General features: G+C 43.4%; 2 protein-coding genes across 2 annotated transcripts; one reads left to right on the forward strand and one right to left on the reverse strand.

The window, feature by feature from the left end:
* The first annotated feature begins 194 nt into the window (after positions 1 to 194).
* Positions 195 to 2,758, forward strand: LOC132854000 (kelch-like protein 24a). The gene is made up of 3 exons (XM_060882103.1): positions 195 to 1,351; positions 1,678 to 2,086; positions 2,341 to 2,758. The coding sequence occupies exons 1-3, from the start codon at positions 385 to 387 to the stop codon at positions 2,645 to 2,647; spliced, it is 1,683 nt and encodes a 560-aa protein (XP_060738086.1). The 5' UTR covers positions 195 to 384; the 3' UTR covers positions 2,648 to 2,758.
* Positions 2,759 to 4,253: 1,495 nt separating this feature from the next.
* Positions 4,254 to 16,313, reverse strand: cers4a (ceramide synthase 4a). The gene is made up of 11 exons (XM_060882116.1): positions 16,051 to 16,313; positions 15,059 to 15,235; positions 14,705 to 14,822; positions 13,877 to 13,995; positions 13,721 to 13,778; positions 13,407 to 13,457; positions 12,806 to 12,898; positions 6,760 to 6,888; positions 5,845 to 5,951; positions 5,054 to 5,210; positions 4,254 to 4,969 (listed from the first exon to the last, which is right to left on the reverse strand). Exons 2-11 carry the CDS (start codon positions 15,232 to 15,234, stop codon positions 4,772 to 4,774), a joined length of 1,206 nt encoding a protein of 401 aa, XP_060738099.1. The 5' UTR covers position 15,235; positions 16,051 to 16,313; the 3' UTR covers positions 4,254 to 4,771.
* Between the last annotated feature and the right edge of the window lie 603 nt (positions 16,314 to 16,916).

Here is a 16,916-nt window from a genome sequence, read left to right on the forward strand (position 1 = left end):
TTTTAATAGTAATATGTTGCAGGAAAAGCTTCAAAGGAAAACAGGAACTGTTAAAAACAGTTAACAGTTCTTTTTGGAACTGTTAAGATGAATAGCATGGGTTCTAGAGAGTTTTAGCTGTTAAATCTTCTTTGTATTCATGAGTTACATTAATGTGCTTGATTTATCCTGCCATCTGTGGAACAAATCAGATATGTGTATACAAACAAGCAACATGATTTTCCCTCTTGTCATATTGCAGTGCTTGTGGCTATATTTAGCCCTTGTTTTTCTCCTGCATGCTTGCCCCATCCCCACTGTCAGTGATGGTCTAAAAGAAGTTATAAATATTACAGAGAGCGGGGCTAACCCAAGCAACAAGTTAACTAGCGTTAGTTCAGAGGCATGGCTTGTGAAAAGCAAACGGTAGGGAGCAAATATCTAGGTCCAAGGACCAAGCATGGTTTATTGAGCAAAGCCCAAACAGATGATGAAGAGAACAAAGAGGATAAAGATTTGGATGCTGTGCTCCAAGTAGAGACGGAGTGTTTTTTTGTAAACCGTATGCGTCTGGCGCAACTGAGCCCCTATTTCCGAGCACTGTTCTTTGGTGGCAGTCGAGAAAGCAGCAAGAGGCACATTGAAATCAAAGGTGTATGTTTGGACCATTTCCGCAGTCTTATGGAGTACATACAGAACCTCAGATTACATCTTGACAGGAAGAATGTCCTGGGAGTTCTTGAGACTGCAAACTTCCTTCAGTTGGAAAAAGCAAGGCTTCTATGCTGCAAGTTCCTGGAGAGAGAGCTACATTTAAGCAACTGTTTAGGCATGATGGCCTATGCATGGCAGCTTGGCTGTATGGAGCTTTATGCTGCTGCACGAGACGTGGTTCTTACCCATCTACCAGCTCTAGCTTTTGAGGAGGACTTTATGCTCCTCTCTAAGGAAACCATTGCTAACCTTCTTGCTAGTGATGACCTTTTTGTTCCACAGGAGGACCTGGCCTTTGAAGTTACTTTGCGCTGGGCAACACATGACCCTAGCCGTGAAGATGACTTCCTGGAGTTGGTAGGGCTAGTCAGACCTGAGAATTTGAGTTTGTCTTACATTACAGATCTCCTGACCAAGATGAAAAGTTCAGACCCTCGTGCCAAGCTCATCTGCAAACTGATTGATCATATTCCCACCAGTTGGACCAAGGGCAGGTCAATGCCCAGAACCCGGTCAAGAGAGATGCTGTTTGTGATTGGTGGACCACATGAGCAGGACCAGCAGTGTCTTTATCAGTTCAAGCCACATAGTGGAAGGTGGCAGACCTTGAAACCTTTACAGAGGAAGTGCCTAACACAGTACTCAGTAGCAGCAGTAGGTAACAAACTGTTTTTTTTTTTACCACTAATTGTATATCTGGCATGCCATTATCACTACAGTGAATCTATGGTTTTATATTAAAAGTTTAGTCCACTGATACCCAACCTTGCTCTATGCGAACAACAACCTTGCTGAATTAAATTGCATCCCAAAAGAAACAGCTCTATATTTTGCTTAAGTAACTTGCTTGATTTGATCATTACATTAGGATTAAAGCCAATCACTACAGGTGACTACTTTTCCAGGGGCAGGATTAGACCCTATTTCAGAAAACATTTTAGCTCCCACTACCTCAAATTGACCAACACCATTAACTTTTCCAAGGTAACAATGTGGTGGTGACTGGTGGCTACTACCGGGAGGTTTTGTGGTACAGCGTGGACTGGGTTCGGATTTATGAGTGCAGCAACGAGCGTTGGGTGGATGGTCCAGCACTGCAGAAATCCAGGCATAGCCACTGTTCAGTGGCACTTGAATTCCAGGTCTTTGTGCTGGGAGGCAGCATGGATGAGGGGCTGGTGCCTGATGTGGAGAAACTAGTGCTGGGAGCAGACTGCTGGGAAAGGGTTAGTCCCATGATACGGGCAGTAGAAAGAGCAGCTGTAGTTGCCATGGGCTCTTTCATCTATGTGGCTTGTGGTCTGGATGAAAACGGAGAAGTGTACAGTGGAATTCAGAGGTACAAGACGGAAGTTGACCAGTGGGATGTAGTCTCCTACTCTCCATTTCCACGGTAAGGAAACAAAATTGTAGTTTTGTTTACTATACAAAGCATTCTGCATGCATCTAATAGAAATATGCTGTTAGCAAGTTGCTGGGGCAAATCAACTTAATACTAAAACATGCCCTATTCCTTCCAATTACTTGCACCACAGGGATTTGAAAAACCTGATATCTTATTCATACCAATCATACCAATCAATTAGTTGTCCATATGGTTGTAATATTACTGAGGCATTTCTTTTGCTTCTTCTAACCTACCATTAGATATGACCTTCTCGCAACTGCACTCAATGGTGCCATCTATCTATTTGGAGGTAAGGCGCTGCGGCTGGATGTTGACACTGACGAGTGGACTATTCTGGAAGAGGAATTTCTAGAGGGAAAGTTCTTCACTGGCTGTTCTACTGTGAATGGACAAATATACTTGATTAGTGAGAGAAAGATTAACAAGGTTTCTACAAACATGGTACTCCTGGACCCGTACACAGACACTTGTAGTGAAATTAATGATACAATACCATGTCCTGTTCCCATACGAGGCTGTGTCACAGTCTGCTATTTGGACAGATGAAATCTTGACAAATCGATTAAGATTCGATTGTAATTTATTACTTTAATAACAACACTATGTTGCACCTTTCCTTAGGTCTTTTGTGTTACTTTACAGCTTTGGTTATACATAATTTCTTTAAGATGTATGATTAGGAAATACCACAAACTTTGTCAATAACAGGTTTTTTTAAATATGGAGTCAGAGCCTTTCAATTATCAAAATATGGAGTGGATGTTTCAGCACTTTTGTATTTATTCATGTTAAAGAAAGAAAATAACTGCAGCTTGTACATCACCCTCTTGCGGCATATCACCACTGCACTCATTCATTTTTCCCTTATAGACTTACAAATTATCTCTCAGTCTGGTATCAATGCAAAATAAATAACAACAAGGAAAGTACAACTACTTTACTACAGATCGATATAACTGAGAACAAGATTACTTTTAAGAAATTACAAGACACATGTATTGATAAGGGCACATGTATATCAACCCTTTCAGAGTTTGATGATCCAGGATCAGCTCCACAGTGTATTTCTATTTCTAAGTCATTTAAAGCAAAACTGACCCCAGACCAGCATTGTACTCTTAAGACATTTCACAAGTACAAAGCCCTTCAGACAGTGGCTCATAAGCAGAAAGTTCAGTAATAACTACAGTGCAAATAACATCAGATAAGTAAGCACCTGCAATAAAAGGGGCGCATGTCTATTGGATAGCCCAATACAAACCACTAACTCTTTAATACCCCTTTTCAAAGTATAGTACTCAGGAGGCCATTTTGTGACCATCAGCATAGCAATAGGTTAAAAATAAAATGGCTCTGGGTTAATGTCACTTTTGGAGAAATACATCAGTTCACATTGTTCAGTTGTACTCAATGAAAACTGGAACAGCATGCTTACTTTTGCTAGCTTTGTTAAATTTTTGGCTAAATGACAATTACAGATCTAGAAAAGGACACCTATGAAACTGTCCTTAAATGTTGATATGGATTATTTTTTCCCATTAGCTCCTGAACATAAATGCTGGTTGCTGCTGAGGACAGAATGAGCTACAAAATCTACTTCTATGTAAATTACTTTCTCAGCTCTTTCAAAGCCAAAGTCCAGTCCAATTTATCTGGCCATGGTATTATTTCTATTATTGGTAATAATAAGATGACAAAACATTTAAAAGCAAGCACACTGCTCAGATTACGTGAACACAAAATGGAATCCTTTGGTCTTGTAAGGCAATCTGAGCTGCAATTACTGCAGAAAGAGCTGAGCAAGCTGGTCTGCATGGTGCAAAGCGCAGAGATCCGACGAATCAATAATTCATGAAAGTAATTTTCCACAGAGAAAAGTTTCCATGTCAGTTCTGAGTACATTGCTAGTTTAAAAAGGAAAAAAGGGGGTGAATATGTAAGAAAAATGATAAGAATTCAGGCTACTTTAACAAGGTAAGCCTGATGCCATTTTGGGAATCCAATTTTGAAAATTCAAAACAGTGTAAAGAATGAAATACAGATATCCCTCTGTTAGAAAACACTACCTAGCTGCTATATACTATATACACTAAATAACTCCATCAGGAACATACAATTAAACAACATCTACTTCACATACAAAGTTTTTCTGAGCCACGCCTAAATTTTTTCTAAATACTGTTATTTATTGCTAGGAACGTAATGCAATCAATGCATTGGATATATTTCCCAATTAGCAAGTCGAGTTTGAAAGTTTAAGTGAATACTCAAGTATTTTTTTGGCCTAACTCCTCTACACTGCTATGTTCTACGTGTGTTGTAAGTGCCATAGTTGAGACCTTGAGAAAAGAATAGGTGTTTGCTCCAGTCCTGAATAAAACTACTGTCTGCCTCATATGTCCTGTGTAAAGGTTGCAATATTTACTTAAGTATAGTAGTGTGTAGGTAAGTACACATACACACTAGATGCAATGGACAGTAATTAAGTTTAAAAAGACTGTATATCCGTTTAAAACATAAAAAGTAAAGACTACTGCTGTCACCTTTTATGAGAAATAAGCAAATTTCATTTCATGGGTTAAATAATGCATACAAATACCCTTATACTTCTTTTTTATGCTGGATGGTTTGTAATAAAAACATGAAGTGAAGTGAAGTGCAGGAGGAATATTATCTGCCCTTGGGCAGTCTGCTGTCCATGTTTTTCCTCTGGTGGGTCAAGTTGTTGAGGACACAGGTTTTAGCCAGTGAGTTGAGCTTGGAGTTGAGTGTTCCATTGCTCTGTTTCCAGCAACACTCTCCCTCCATGCCATTGTCCTCTCCCTCCTCCTCAACATCACTCTCATCACTCCGCTCGTCCCTCTCCACCTTATTGTAGTACAAAATGTTATGGAGTTAGTAATACTGACATTGCCTGCTACATTATTAACCACTTATAGTAATATTCCATACTTTGCCCAAGAAGATAAATTTGTAGAGCATCTTCAGAATGAGATTAGCCCAGAAAATGTGCAGTGCCTGCAGCACAAAAAGGAGGCCATTGAAGAGGTAATAAGCAGGAAATGGCTTGAAGAAATCCAGTGACTCCACAAAAGTTGAGTAAAGCACCCTGGGGGGCAAAGGGACATGTTTAGCCAAGTAAAATCATCTAAGAACCAAATTGTGACTGTGACCTACTCTCAACTCCAGTCGTGTCCGTGTTCACACTAGCAAGCAACAACATCACTTGTGCCAATCGTAGTCTGTCTCTAGTAGGCGTTTGGACACTAGTAATGTTGCATGTGGGTGAGGACTGTCCAGTGTTTTTGTTACAATACAAAACAATAATAAAGCCTACAGCACCCTAAATAATTTGTAAATATCACTTGTTTAAAATATAATTAAGTACTAGACAAGGTACTATCTTCCTTGCCCAGTTAGCAAAACAAGCTAACTGTACAAGCTATTTATAGCATAGGCAGCAACTACTTCCTTTTAAGCTTTAGTTTGCTGTTAATGTCTACTCATTTCATGAGAGATATTATAAGACAGGAAAAGATGAACCACCGTTAAGTATTTTCTTCTCTGTTTGGTTATTAAACAGTAAACGAAAAAATGTAAAACCACAAGCTCCATAGGACTGATCCAAGGAATTGAATGAGTCAGATGGTTTTATTTCTGATTTTACGATATCATACCTAGTTTGCATGGAATTGAAAAAATTTTATTTTAACAGATTTACATTGTGATACTGGCACATTTACCTGCACGGAAAAACAAAAAGGCGAGTTCCCAGGAATACAGCGGCAAAAACAACAAACAGGCTATCACATGTCTTCTTCCAGCCAGCGTAGTTAAACATCTTAGCAGACTGTGAACATAATAAGAATAGGAATAAGCCTTGAAATGACTCCAAACAGGTTCAAATTAAAAGGTGCAAACATCAGCAGGTAGTTAGAATACAGGAAAAGCGGAAAAGCCTTTAAACTGACTTTAAGGCTGGACAATCTGTCACAGAAACACTTAGAGGTTAACGTTATTGTAATTTCTAGGAGAATTTGTTAAATGTGAAGGAACAACTATTTAAAGCTGCATTGAAAAATAACAGGAACTAACTTTGTATCATAACTAAAAATAAGTAAAAAGCTTATTTTTTTAATCACTGGCAAACTTTTGTGGTATAAAAGAGATTCAGGGTGGTCACAGTAACTTCACTTTGAGGCCCACTGCATCACAGTGTCCTGTTGCCTATTATTTTTCTATAACAGAATGCCCCATCCTGTTGTATTACTTGTTTAATCTCGTTTTTTAATCTTTTATTCCTGAAATAACATAACACTAAAGTTATGATTTAACACTAATGATATTGTCTTTGCTGGTGATGAGGGGGTATTTTTTCTTTTTAAAATGAAATGCGGTTTAATTGTTACACAAAATTGTTCTTACTGTACTGCACAAGCTGGTTCAAAATACCAACATTACCCTCATTACAAGGGAATATTGTCTGTCTGTGGCAGTCTGTGTACACTGTCTAAGTGTACAATAAACTGGCTGAAATTTCCACCACCTGCACATAGTTCAAACTATTTGCTACTATTTTTTGTCATGGAAAGAAACCATAGTAAAGAAGGTTTTAAAAAATATAGTCATTGGATTGAGCAGAATGTAATGTAGATTACCTCCAACAGGAAGTCGGATGAATCGTGCAGCAGCATCACAACTGTACCAACCCGTATGTAGTTGTTACAGTAGGAGAAGCTAATCAGTGAGATGGTGGCAATGTGATGGACGATCTGCTCTTTGAAGTCCTGCAGGCAACAGACATAACAGATAAGTCAAGACTTTTGGCAGGAAGGAATTAGTGTTAGGTCTGTGGTGAACTCAGAATTTGTGCTGACTCATTAGTTCAACAGGAGCAATCCATTACAACTATAAACTGTTGTAGAAAGGGCATTATTTACATTTACTTTATTTACTGTCAGAAGAACGGACCTTCAACCGAGGGGCACCAGAAAACGGGAGGAAAAACCAGCGTTACCTTGTCATGGATTCACAACCCGCAGCCTCATCAGAGTTCGTGAGGGAGCTCTCCACCGTGCTCCGAGAGGCATTTGTGCCGGCTGCCACGAGCCCAGCTTCACCACCATCCGGCAGCCCGATGGCTCTCCCAGGTACATTTTCCGGAAATGCAGCCGAATGTCTTCCTGCTTCAGGTATCCCTCTACATTGAGATGCAATCTCACCGATTTCCCACCGAGTGGGCAAAGGTTGCGTTCCTGATTTCATTGCTCACCGGAAGAGCGCTAGCATGGGCGAGAGCACTCTGAAGCACGGTAAGCCCGGCCGTGACGTCATATGCTGCCTTCACAGAACACTTCACAGAGGTATTCAGCACCGCCCCCGGGGACACCTCAACTGCCGATCAGCTGCTCAACCTCCGCCAGGGAACAGACAGCGTCTCGGATTACAGCCTCCGCTTCCGCACTCTGGCGGCCACCAGTGGGGGGAATGAGACAGCGCTGCTGGGAACGTATCGCATGGGCTTGAATCAGGAGCTCCGGCTAGCAATGGCTACATATGATGACACTCTGGGGCTGGAGGCTTTCATCCAGAGATCCATCCGTGTCTCCCAACACCTTGTGGCCTGCAGGATCCCAGAAGTTGAACCAGCCCAAGCCTTGACAGTGTCATCAGCTCGTGAACCTGAACCCATGCAGCTAGGATCACAGCGGCTGTCTCAGCAGGAAAGGGAGCACCGGTGGGCGAACAGAGCATGTATCTACTGTGGAGAGAGAGGGCATCACGTGGCCCAATGTCTAGCTCGACCTCCTCGTCGGACGGTGAGTACGGTTAAGCTTTCCTCTGACGTTACTCACCTGTCCACACTCACCATCACCTTAGTAACTCCTGCTCTCTCTCTGTTGGCCACCGCCCTAGTTGACTCTGGCTCCGCGGGGAATTTCATCTCCTAGGCGTGCTTAGAACACATCCAGCTATGCCGGGAGAAGGGAACACGGGAGTTGGCTGTGAACACCATCCAGGGACGACCCTTAGGTAAAGGCAAGATCAAGTACTGTACTCCACTCATCGTCCTCCAGGTCGGAGTGCTTCACCAAGAAGAGATACAGCTTCTCGTACTGGAGAGTTCTACAGTGGACGTGATCCTGGGTTGTCCCTGGCTAGCCAAGCACTCCCCCACATGTTCCTGGGACCCATGCGACATCTTGGAGTGGAGTCCCGCCTACCGGCAGAATTGTCTACATCCATTCCCAACGCCCCTCCGGACCCCCTTTACCCTGGCAGCAACTCAGGTGGAGGGTGCTCCCCAGCCCGTTCAGGTGGACATTCCACAAGAATATCAAGCCTTCACGGGCGTCTTCAGTGAGGAAGCCACCACCCAGTTACCCCCATATCGGCAGTGGGATTGTGCCATCAACCTGATACCGGGGGCCAAGCTGCCTAAGGGTCGAGTCTATCCCCTATCAGCCCCGGAACATCAAGCTATGGAGGGTTATATCCAACAGGCCCTCCAACCTCCGTCTTCCTCCCCGGCCGCCTTGAGCTTCTTTTTTGTAGAGAAGAAGGATGGTGGATTACGGCCATGCATTGACTACAGGGGCCTAAACGCACAGATATCCCCGCTTCTGCTGGTCCCAGGGGCCATAGAGGAGCTGCGTGAGGCCCGCATCTTCACCAAGATGGATCGCCGGAGTGTGTACAACTTGGTGCGTATACGTAATGGGGACGAATGGAAGACGTCATTACCCCCTCTGGCCACTATGAGTACCGGGTCATCTAGTATGATCTTTCCATTTCTCCGGCGGTCTTTCAGAACTTCATGAACAAGATTTTCCATCCCTTCCTCCACCGGTTTGTGATCGTATACATCGACGACATCCTGATCTATTCCAGGACTCAGCAAGACCATCATGACCATGTGACCAAAATCCTTACCCTGCTGCGGGAACACCGGCTGTACCTCAACCTCCCCAAGTGTGAGTTCCACCGCTCGGAAGTACAGTTCCTGGGCTACAACATCAGCACAGCAGGTATCAGGATGGACGAGAGGAAGGTGGCGGCAGTGCGGAACTGGCCGGTTCCCACCTCGATCAAGGAGCTCCAAAGGTTTCTGGGATTCTCAAACTTCTACCACCGGTTCATTGAGGGTTTCAGCCAGGTTACCGCTCCAGTCACGTCCCTCCTTCGAGGGAAAGCCAAGGCCATCTCCTGGACCCCCGAGGTCGCAGGAAGCCTTCGAGGAGTTGTGTAAAAGGTTCTGTGCCGCTCTGCTCCTCCACCATCCAGAACCCCAGTCCCCATTTGTGGTGGAGGTGGATGCATCATCCACAGGCGTAGGGGCCACCCTCTCCCAACAGTCGGGGAATCCACCTCGACTCCACCCCGCGCCTATTTCTCAAAGAAGTTGTCCTCGGCCGAACAGAACTACAACATCGGCAACAGAGAGCTCCTAGCCATCAAGCTGGCCCTGGAGGAGTGGAGACATTGGCTTGAGGAGGCCATGCATCCGTTTACTGTCATCACGGATCACAAGAACCTCCAATACCTCCGTGAGGCCAAGCGACTGAACCCCCGTCAGGCACGATGGGCTCTCTTCTTCACTCGGTTCAGTTTCAGCATCACCTACCGGCTGGGGTCAAGAAATGGAAAGGCTGATGCGCTCTCTCGGGTTAATGGGCCTGAGGAATCCGCCGAGCCAGAACCCATCTTGCCTCCTATGCTCATACTGAGCCCTATCATCTGGGAGTTGAACGAGGACATCCACGCGGCCACGTGCTGCTATCTTCGTTCCACAGGAGTGCCGACAGGCCTTACTAAGGGCGATACACGAAGTCCCCAGCTCTGGACACCCGGGTAGAAGGCAGACTCTACATCTGGCTCAGAGGCAATACTGGTGGCCGGGGATGAATAACACAGTGGCGGAATTCGTCCAGGGCTGCAACATCTGTGCCATCTCAAAGACTCCCCGACACTTACCTGTGGGCAAACTCATCCCTTTGCCTACTCCCCAACGGCTGTGGTCACACATCGGCATCGACTGTGACAGATTTACCACGGTCGGAAGGCTTTACCTGCGTCCTGGTGGTTGTGGATCGATTTTCCAAGGCCTGCTGCATCGTCCCTCTTCGAGGCCTCCCCACGGCACTAGAAACAGCAGAAGCTCTCTTTCAACATGTCTTCCGCAACTTCGGTCTCCCGGAGGAGATAGTGTTGGACCAGAGCTCCCAGTTCACCTCACAAGTCTGGAGGGCGTTCTTCCGGCTACTGGGAGTCACAGTCAAACTGTCGTCCGGGTACCACCCGCAATCTAATGGCCAGACTGAGTGAAAGATACAGGAGCTGGGGAGATACTTGAGGATGTATTGCCATCAGGACCAGTTGGAGTGGAGCCGGTTTCTGCCATGGGCTGAATATGCGCAGAACTTGTTGCGCCAGAACACCACCAGACTCACACCTTTTCAATACATGTTGGGGTTTCAACCCCCGCTGTTTCCCTGGTCCGATGAGCCTTCCAACGTGCCCGCGGTGGACCACTGGTTCCGGGAGAGTGTCAGGACATGGGAGGCTGCACATAATCAACTGCGCAGGGCTTTGAGAGAGACTCAGCGACATGCGGATGCACGGAGGTTGGAGGCCCCATCTTACAGGCCCGGGGACTTGGCCTGGCTGTCCACCAAGGACCTCCGTCTGCGGCTCCCCTGCAGGAAACTGAGCCCCCGATACATCGGACCTTTCAGGATCGAATGGCAGATCAATGAGGCGGCGTATTGGCTGGAACTCCCCCCGCAGTACCGGATTCACCCCACCTTTCACGTGTCGCTCTTCAAGCCGTACATCCCATCAACCGCTCAACATCCCGCTGAGGCAAGGCCCCCTCTGCCGGAAGTGCTGGACCAGCCCTCGGTTTACACCGTGCGAGAGGTGCTGAACTCTCGTCATCGGGGCAGAGGCCTGGAATACCTAGTGGACTGGGAGGGTTACGGCCCCGAGGAAAGATCATGGGTGGCGAGACAGGACATATTAGATCCGACACTCCTGGAGGATTTCCACGCCGCCCATCCGCTTCGTCCGGCGCCCCGGGGTCGAGGCCAACCCAGACGCATGGTCAGGGCATCAGGAGCCGCCCCTGGGGGAGGGGGTACTGTCAGGGATCCACCAGCCACACCTTCACCTAACACACCTATCACTCCTAGCAGCTCTCCTACCTACTAATGTGCTACACCTGGCACTCATCAGCCTCCAGGCTATATAACCTCCGTTCCCCACCAAGCTCATTGTCCGTTCGACAGTTTAGGCTGACGAACATTGCTGGACTACGCAAGCTACATAAACTACGTTTCATAGTATTGTTTTCACAGTTTAGTTCTCTTTGCCGTTTTCTGCATTTGCCCTTTTATTTCTGTATTAAACCTTGTGACAATAATACATATAGTGGTCAATGCTGTTATATCATATGCAGTATGTATGTGTGTGTGTATATATATCTATATATATATTCATTCATTCATTTTCTACCGCTTATGCGAACTATCTCGGTCACGGGGAGCCTGTGCCTATCTCAGGCGTCATCGGGCATCAATATATATATATATATATATATATATACACACACACAAATCTATTTGGTATTGAGCCTCACTATTTATTAAAAAGGGTTAAATAATAATTGATTCTTGAAGTCTTTTCACTTCTCGACTGAGGGTTTTTTTATGGATTAATACTGACCTAATAAAGTAATTTCATTTTCATTTATTCAAATAACACTTTTAACAACTGACACTATTAGAAAGCAGCTTTTCAGAATTCTGGATATGGATTTAGTTATATTTACAACGCTAAGATTAAAGCAGAGATTAGTGACAAGGAAAAACTCACTGAAACAACATGAAGAAGAACCAGAAGAGGAAACAGTCTCAAACTGTGTGACACTGGATAACTATACACAGCCATCTTAACGATAACCAGTTGGTACCATCAACAGTAACCTCACAGCAATGTTTAGGCTACCCATGTAGGGCCTTTTCTCTTGGTTGTCCTCTTTCTCTTGATGTCATTATAACCCCAGCTCAGTAACACTTAAACCTACAGCAATATGTACATTTACACCTACATAGTGTTTTGACCTAGTAATGATTTCTGATGAGCTACAAGATACCTACATACCTGATTTACAATGTGAATAACTTCTTACTTTGGAAGACTAACGACAGTACATACTTCTACAACAATAGTACAATAGTACAAACTACTGTCTAAACAATAACCCATGTACCATGATTCTAATTAATATGTAAATAGTTATTCTGATGTATGAGACCATTCTGATGTACGAGACCTACATTTGAAGAAACAGTTCAGTTTAAATGAGATACCATGCAATATAACAGCATGTTTAGAAACAGGCCGCATTTAGTACAAATCTACAGGATCTCCTTCTGAATAGACCTGTCAGTTTCAGTGAAGGAGGTGTAGCCTCCATTATCTGTCAGCTCTGATTGAGGCTGTCTGGTTTCTGAAACAGTATCACACCACTTTTCCCATAACCGATAAGCGCTGATGCCATGCATTCCTTCAATGGTACTGACAGGAACAGAGGAATCACTTATATCACTTTTCTACTAATGACTGTTTGTCACCAGTAGAAGCATAAAAATGCTAATGAAATTTGTTTAACTAATACAATAAGAAAGACACAAAGATTCTCACTTTGCGTTTAACATCCACAGAGACGCATAGCAGCAAGGACCAGTAAAAGCTGAGCTCCAGAATGTAGTACCAGTAGTGCGACTTGGCCACAGGCTACATTGAGGCATAAACAGAAAGACAGAGAAAGAGGGAGAAATAAATCATGACTAAGATTTATTATTAATGCACGAACAACACATGCATTTTAAATTTTTAAACTCTTTTCAACACTCTTTTTCCCCACTGTTATTTATTCAGACTCTACGACATTTTAATCCTACTACCAATTTAGGACTGTACAAACTGCATACCTAAATCATCATACACTGCTAAAACTTTCTATATGGTTCAGGATTTCTCACACACCTGTCTCTGTTGTGTCTGTCTATAAGAATGTCAGAATTTTCTGCATATCAAACTTGCATATCAAAGGATATCTCCTGAGGTAAGTCTGTAATGATTTTAGTTTATGGTTTACACAAAATAAAACTAGTAGCTCTAAATATCCAACACCATTGGATGATTTTGTTTCCATGTGCTGCTTTAAAAAAAAATAGCAAAGCTGTGCTTTTCTAATTAATGTTTTTTTAATTAAATGAGATGAAATGCAAACACCACTCACTTGTTTGGGGTATCCATGCCAGAACTCACGGTGGTCCCAAAACCAGGCTGTCTGTGAGGGAGAGACGAAAATAATTCAACATACTAATGTCAGACTTATGCATAAGTTAAAATATTTCTGAATATATTTACTTTTCTTTGCGCAAGTTCTTAACTCACAGCATGCTGAGTACGTGTTGTATATACTGTATAGCCTGACAGATCGTTGGAGGATATACAGTAAACACTATCACTTTATTTCCCAAAAAATCATTTTAGTGTCAAAAAAAGAATAAGGTGAAAGAAAAGAATAAGGTGATGGCTCTAATGTCTTACATCAATCAAGACAGCGAGTCCTGCCATGAATGCAATGAGGTAGAAAATAAACCTCCACCTGCAAACAGACAGAGACACATTGTTTGAAATATATCACAATGACTCAACTCAACTTAACCATCATGTTAAATGTGTGAAGAGGCAGAATGTACTCACGAAGCTTCACAGAACTTCTTGGTGTTGCTCGGCTTGTCCTGGTTGCGGCGAAGCCTGAGCCAGTTATGAATCTGACGCTGCGTGAGGCCACAATGCTTCTCCAGACCCTTGAGCTCATTCTGAGTGGAAGTAAATAACACTGCTATTAGTAAAGATGCTATTACAGCAACCAAGTTAATGTCTTTTCTGATGGCTAATAAAACATAAAACCTGGACTAACACTTAATCCAAGATATGCATTTGACTTGTAGAACTGTGGGTCTTGAATTTTCAAACCTGATTAGTCCGAATGTGCTGAATTATTTTCTTAAGCAGTATCTCTGACGGTATTTCTGTATAAGTTGATGAGAGAATGACCAATTATAGCTGTTGCAATGGTTATAAAAGGATAAAAAAGGATTTAAAAAACTGCAAAAGGATAAAAAAATGCAGATGTCCTTAAATTTCTTAATAATACAAATGTGTTATTGTTTGCATTCTACTGTGGTAGAAGACACTCCAGACTTTTTGTAATGGCTGTACACCACTCCATTGTTGATTCTACTTACTAAAGGGCATTGTTTTATTGCTTGCTTATATGCACTTTAAAGGTCACTAGACACAAAAATCACACCCAAAGACTTTACAATCTTACACATGACAGGGGGCAGGTCATTGTGGCCTCTGGAACATGAAAGCACAAATCAGACAACAAACGATCCGAAGCAGAGCACATTTTGAATTTTACATGCACAGTAACGAGTATGTGTGTATGTTTGGAAAGACTTTCTAATGAACGCATGAACTCTTACTCTCTCCACTCATTACTCGCCATTACACTTTACTGACCTGTGTGAAGTATTTCTTCCTCTGTGAGTAAACAGCCTCCAGCTTGGGGTTGTGTGGCACTCGGACCTGCACCCTGTCAAACACTCCAAGCGTCCTGCTTAGCGGCAGAGCCACCACCCTGAGAAAAACAGAGCTTAACATCAAAAGATGTTTTGGCACAGTCAAATTAATGTTTCAATGCCCAGCATACTGAATTACAAGGTGTGTATTTGTAATTCAACAGGCTTAATTAGGTGACAGTAAGCAATCTAGTGATATGGTTAGTTACAGGGGGAGCTAAAGTTTGAGGTGTGAGGCAAGAACTCGACCACTTTATTGTTGTCTAGGCCAATTAGGTTACCAGCAAAAACTAACCTTTCGAAAGCAAACCGAACAGCGATGAACCCCAGTGCCAGAGGAAATGCAAGAAGCAGGTCACTCGGAAGAGGTTGGAGACCACCCCCTATTGTGCCTTCAATGTCATGCCATGTAATGTTTGGAGGAAGCCAGAACTTCTCTGACCACAACCACTGATTCAGCAGTTTCTTCATCCTACACACAAGACAAGAAACATAAAGAGCTGTTAGAGGATGCGGAAAGTCAAGGAAACAATAACCCAAAATATACTTGTGTGTATACATGCTAGCTATAATTAATAGAAAAAAACTATTTTAAGGCCAGCATGGTTGCATGGTCTCTCAGTGTCCTTCTGGGTTTTCTCAGGGTTCCCCGTATTTCCTTCCACTTCCCCAAAACATGCCATTAGTTGGACTGATGACGTGTGTGTGTGTGTGTGTGTGTGTGTGTGTGTGTGTGTGTGTTTTGCCCTGTAATGGACTGTTGTCCGATCAAGGGTGGAATGTCCAATGACTTCAGATTGGAGCAAGAGCACAAAGACAAATGACAAAGACAAACACACCCTGGTCTAAATCATTTATGTAAATCTTTTATCTAATATTAAGCATCCTTCTCAGAACAGTCTGCTGCCCCTGATCTAATAAAGCTGTCACCGAACATGAATGACAGGGACTTATTAATACGTTCAATTGGCAGGTCAAAGCCGTGACGTTACCAACAACATAACAACACACCCTCACAGCTCATCAACAGCATTTAACATTTCATTCCAGAAAATACAGGTCATAAATACAAGCAAACCTCATCCAAGGTTAACTTTATCTTCCTGATTAGACTCTGGTTGAATGGATTAGCGCATTCTGAGGAATATTGTTCTATTACAGCGTCATACAGACATTCAGCAGAAGGCTAAAGGAAATAATGCTAATGTTCCATTAATCTATTCCGAAACACATGAATATCGGTTATCTACAGAATACGGAATATTCCGATGTGTTCATTTTCGTTACCTGTCCACGATTCGAAACCAAGAGTCGGATTTATTCACCGTTAATAGCCCCCTTCTTCCTATATAATAGCCCCCTTCTTTATACAGAAAGGTTTTTTCGCCACCCGTTTTTTTCACCGCTACGTTCCAAAATTCTTATGATAGAAAACGTCCGCGATTTAAGAACACGCGCGAGTGCCGAGTGATTCAGATCTCAAACCAGCGCTATAAATTAACTTGATATTCAAAATAAAACCGAAAATATGTTCGATATTGTGCGCGCGCGCCGTGTGTGTGTGGGGGGGTGGGGTGGGGGGATGGAGAGAGAGAGAGAGAGAGAGAGAGAGAGATGGAGAGGGAGAGAGAGGGATGGAGGGGGGGGGGGAGTGGGAGAGAATGAGGGCTAGGGATGATGGAATTTCACGCGCTTTTCAGTTCGTTGGTGCAAGGTGCAATTCTCGGTGCAGTTGATATTTTGCGCCACCCTGTGGCCAATAATAATATACACCCGGGCATAAGCCCTCTTGGCGGACAGACATGAGCAGTGGAACTGGAGTTTATCCCTTTGGAAGGTGAGAGGAACCCAGATAGCCTGGAGGAAACCCTCGTGTATAAGAGAACATGCACAGAAACCCTGCACAGACTATAACCTGACTTCAGGATCAAACTGGGGAACCTGGTGCTGTGATTAGTATTATTATTATTATTATTATTAGTAGTAGTAGTAGTAGTAGTAGTAGAAGTCAGTGTAGTTACCAGTATCACATAATGAAACACTTGTTAAAGCTCCAAATCCTGTCTCATTATGGCACCACAACACACTTGAGAAATCTCAAGCGGATTAAGAAATCTTACATTGGAAATCAATGCACCAATACAAGATTACAT

Source organism: Tachysurus vachellii, chromosome 1, assembly GCF_030014155.1.
Source record: "Tachysurus vachellii isolate PV-2020 chromosome 1, HZAU_Pvac_v1, whole genome shotgun sequence".
Classification (NCBI taxonomy): Eukaryota; Metazoa; Chordata; class Actinopteri; order Siluriformes; family Bagridae; genus Tachysurus; species Tachysurus vachellii.

Bases quoted from the DNA above. Each gene is read 5' to 3' on its own strand.
- cers4a (XM_060882116.1), bottom strand. From the start codon at position 15,234: ATGAAGAAACTGCTGAATCAGTGGTTGTGGTCAGAGAAGTTCTGGCTT. The intron at 13,779-13,876 runs GTGAGTACATTC...GTCTGTTTGCAG, and splicing joins AAGAAGTTCTGTGAAGCTTC to GTGGAGGTTTATTTTCTACC. The intron at 13,458-13,720 runs GTAAGACATTAG...TCTCCCTCACAG, and splicing joins GACTCGCTGTCTTGATTGAT to ACAGCCTGGTTTTGGGACCA.
- LOC132854000 (XM_060882103.1), top strand. From the start codon at position 385: ATGGCTTGTGAAAAGCAAACGGTAGGGAGCAAATATCTAGGTCCAAGG. The intron at 1,352-1,677 runs GTAACAAACTGT...AACTTTTCCAAG, and splicing joins GTACTCAGTAGCAGCAGTAG to GTAACAATGTGGTGGTGACT. The intron at 2,087-2,340 runs GTAAGGAAACAA...ACCTACCATTAG, and splicing joins TCCTACTCTCCATTTCCACG to ATATGACCTTCTCGCAACTG.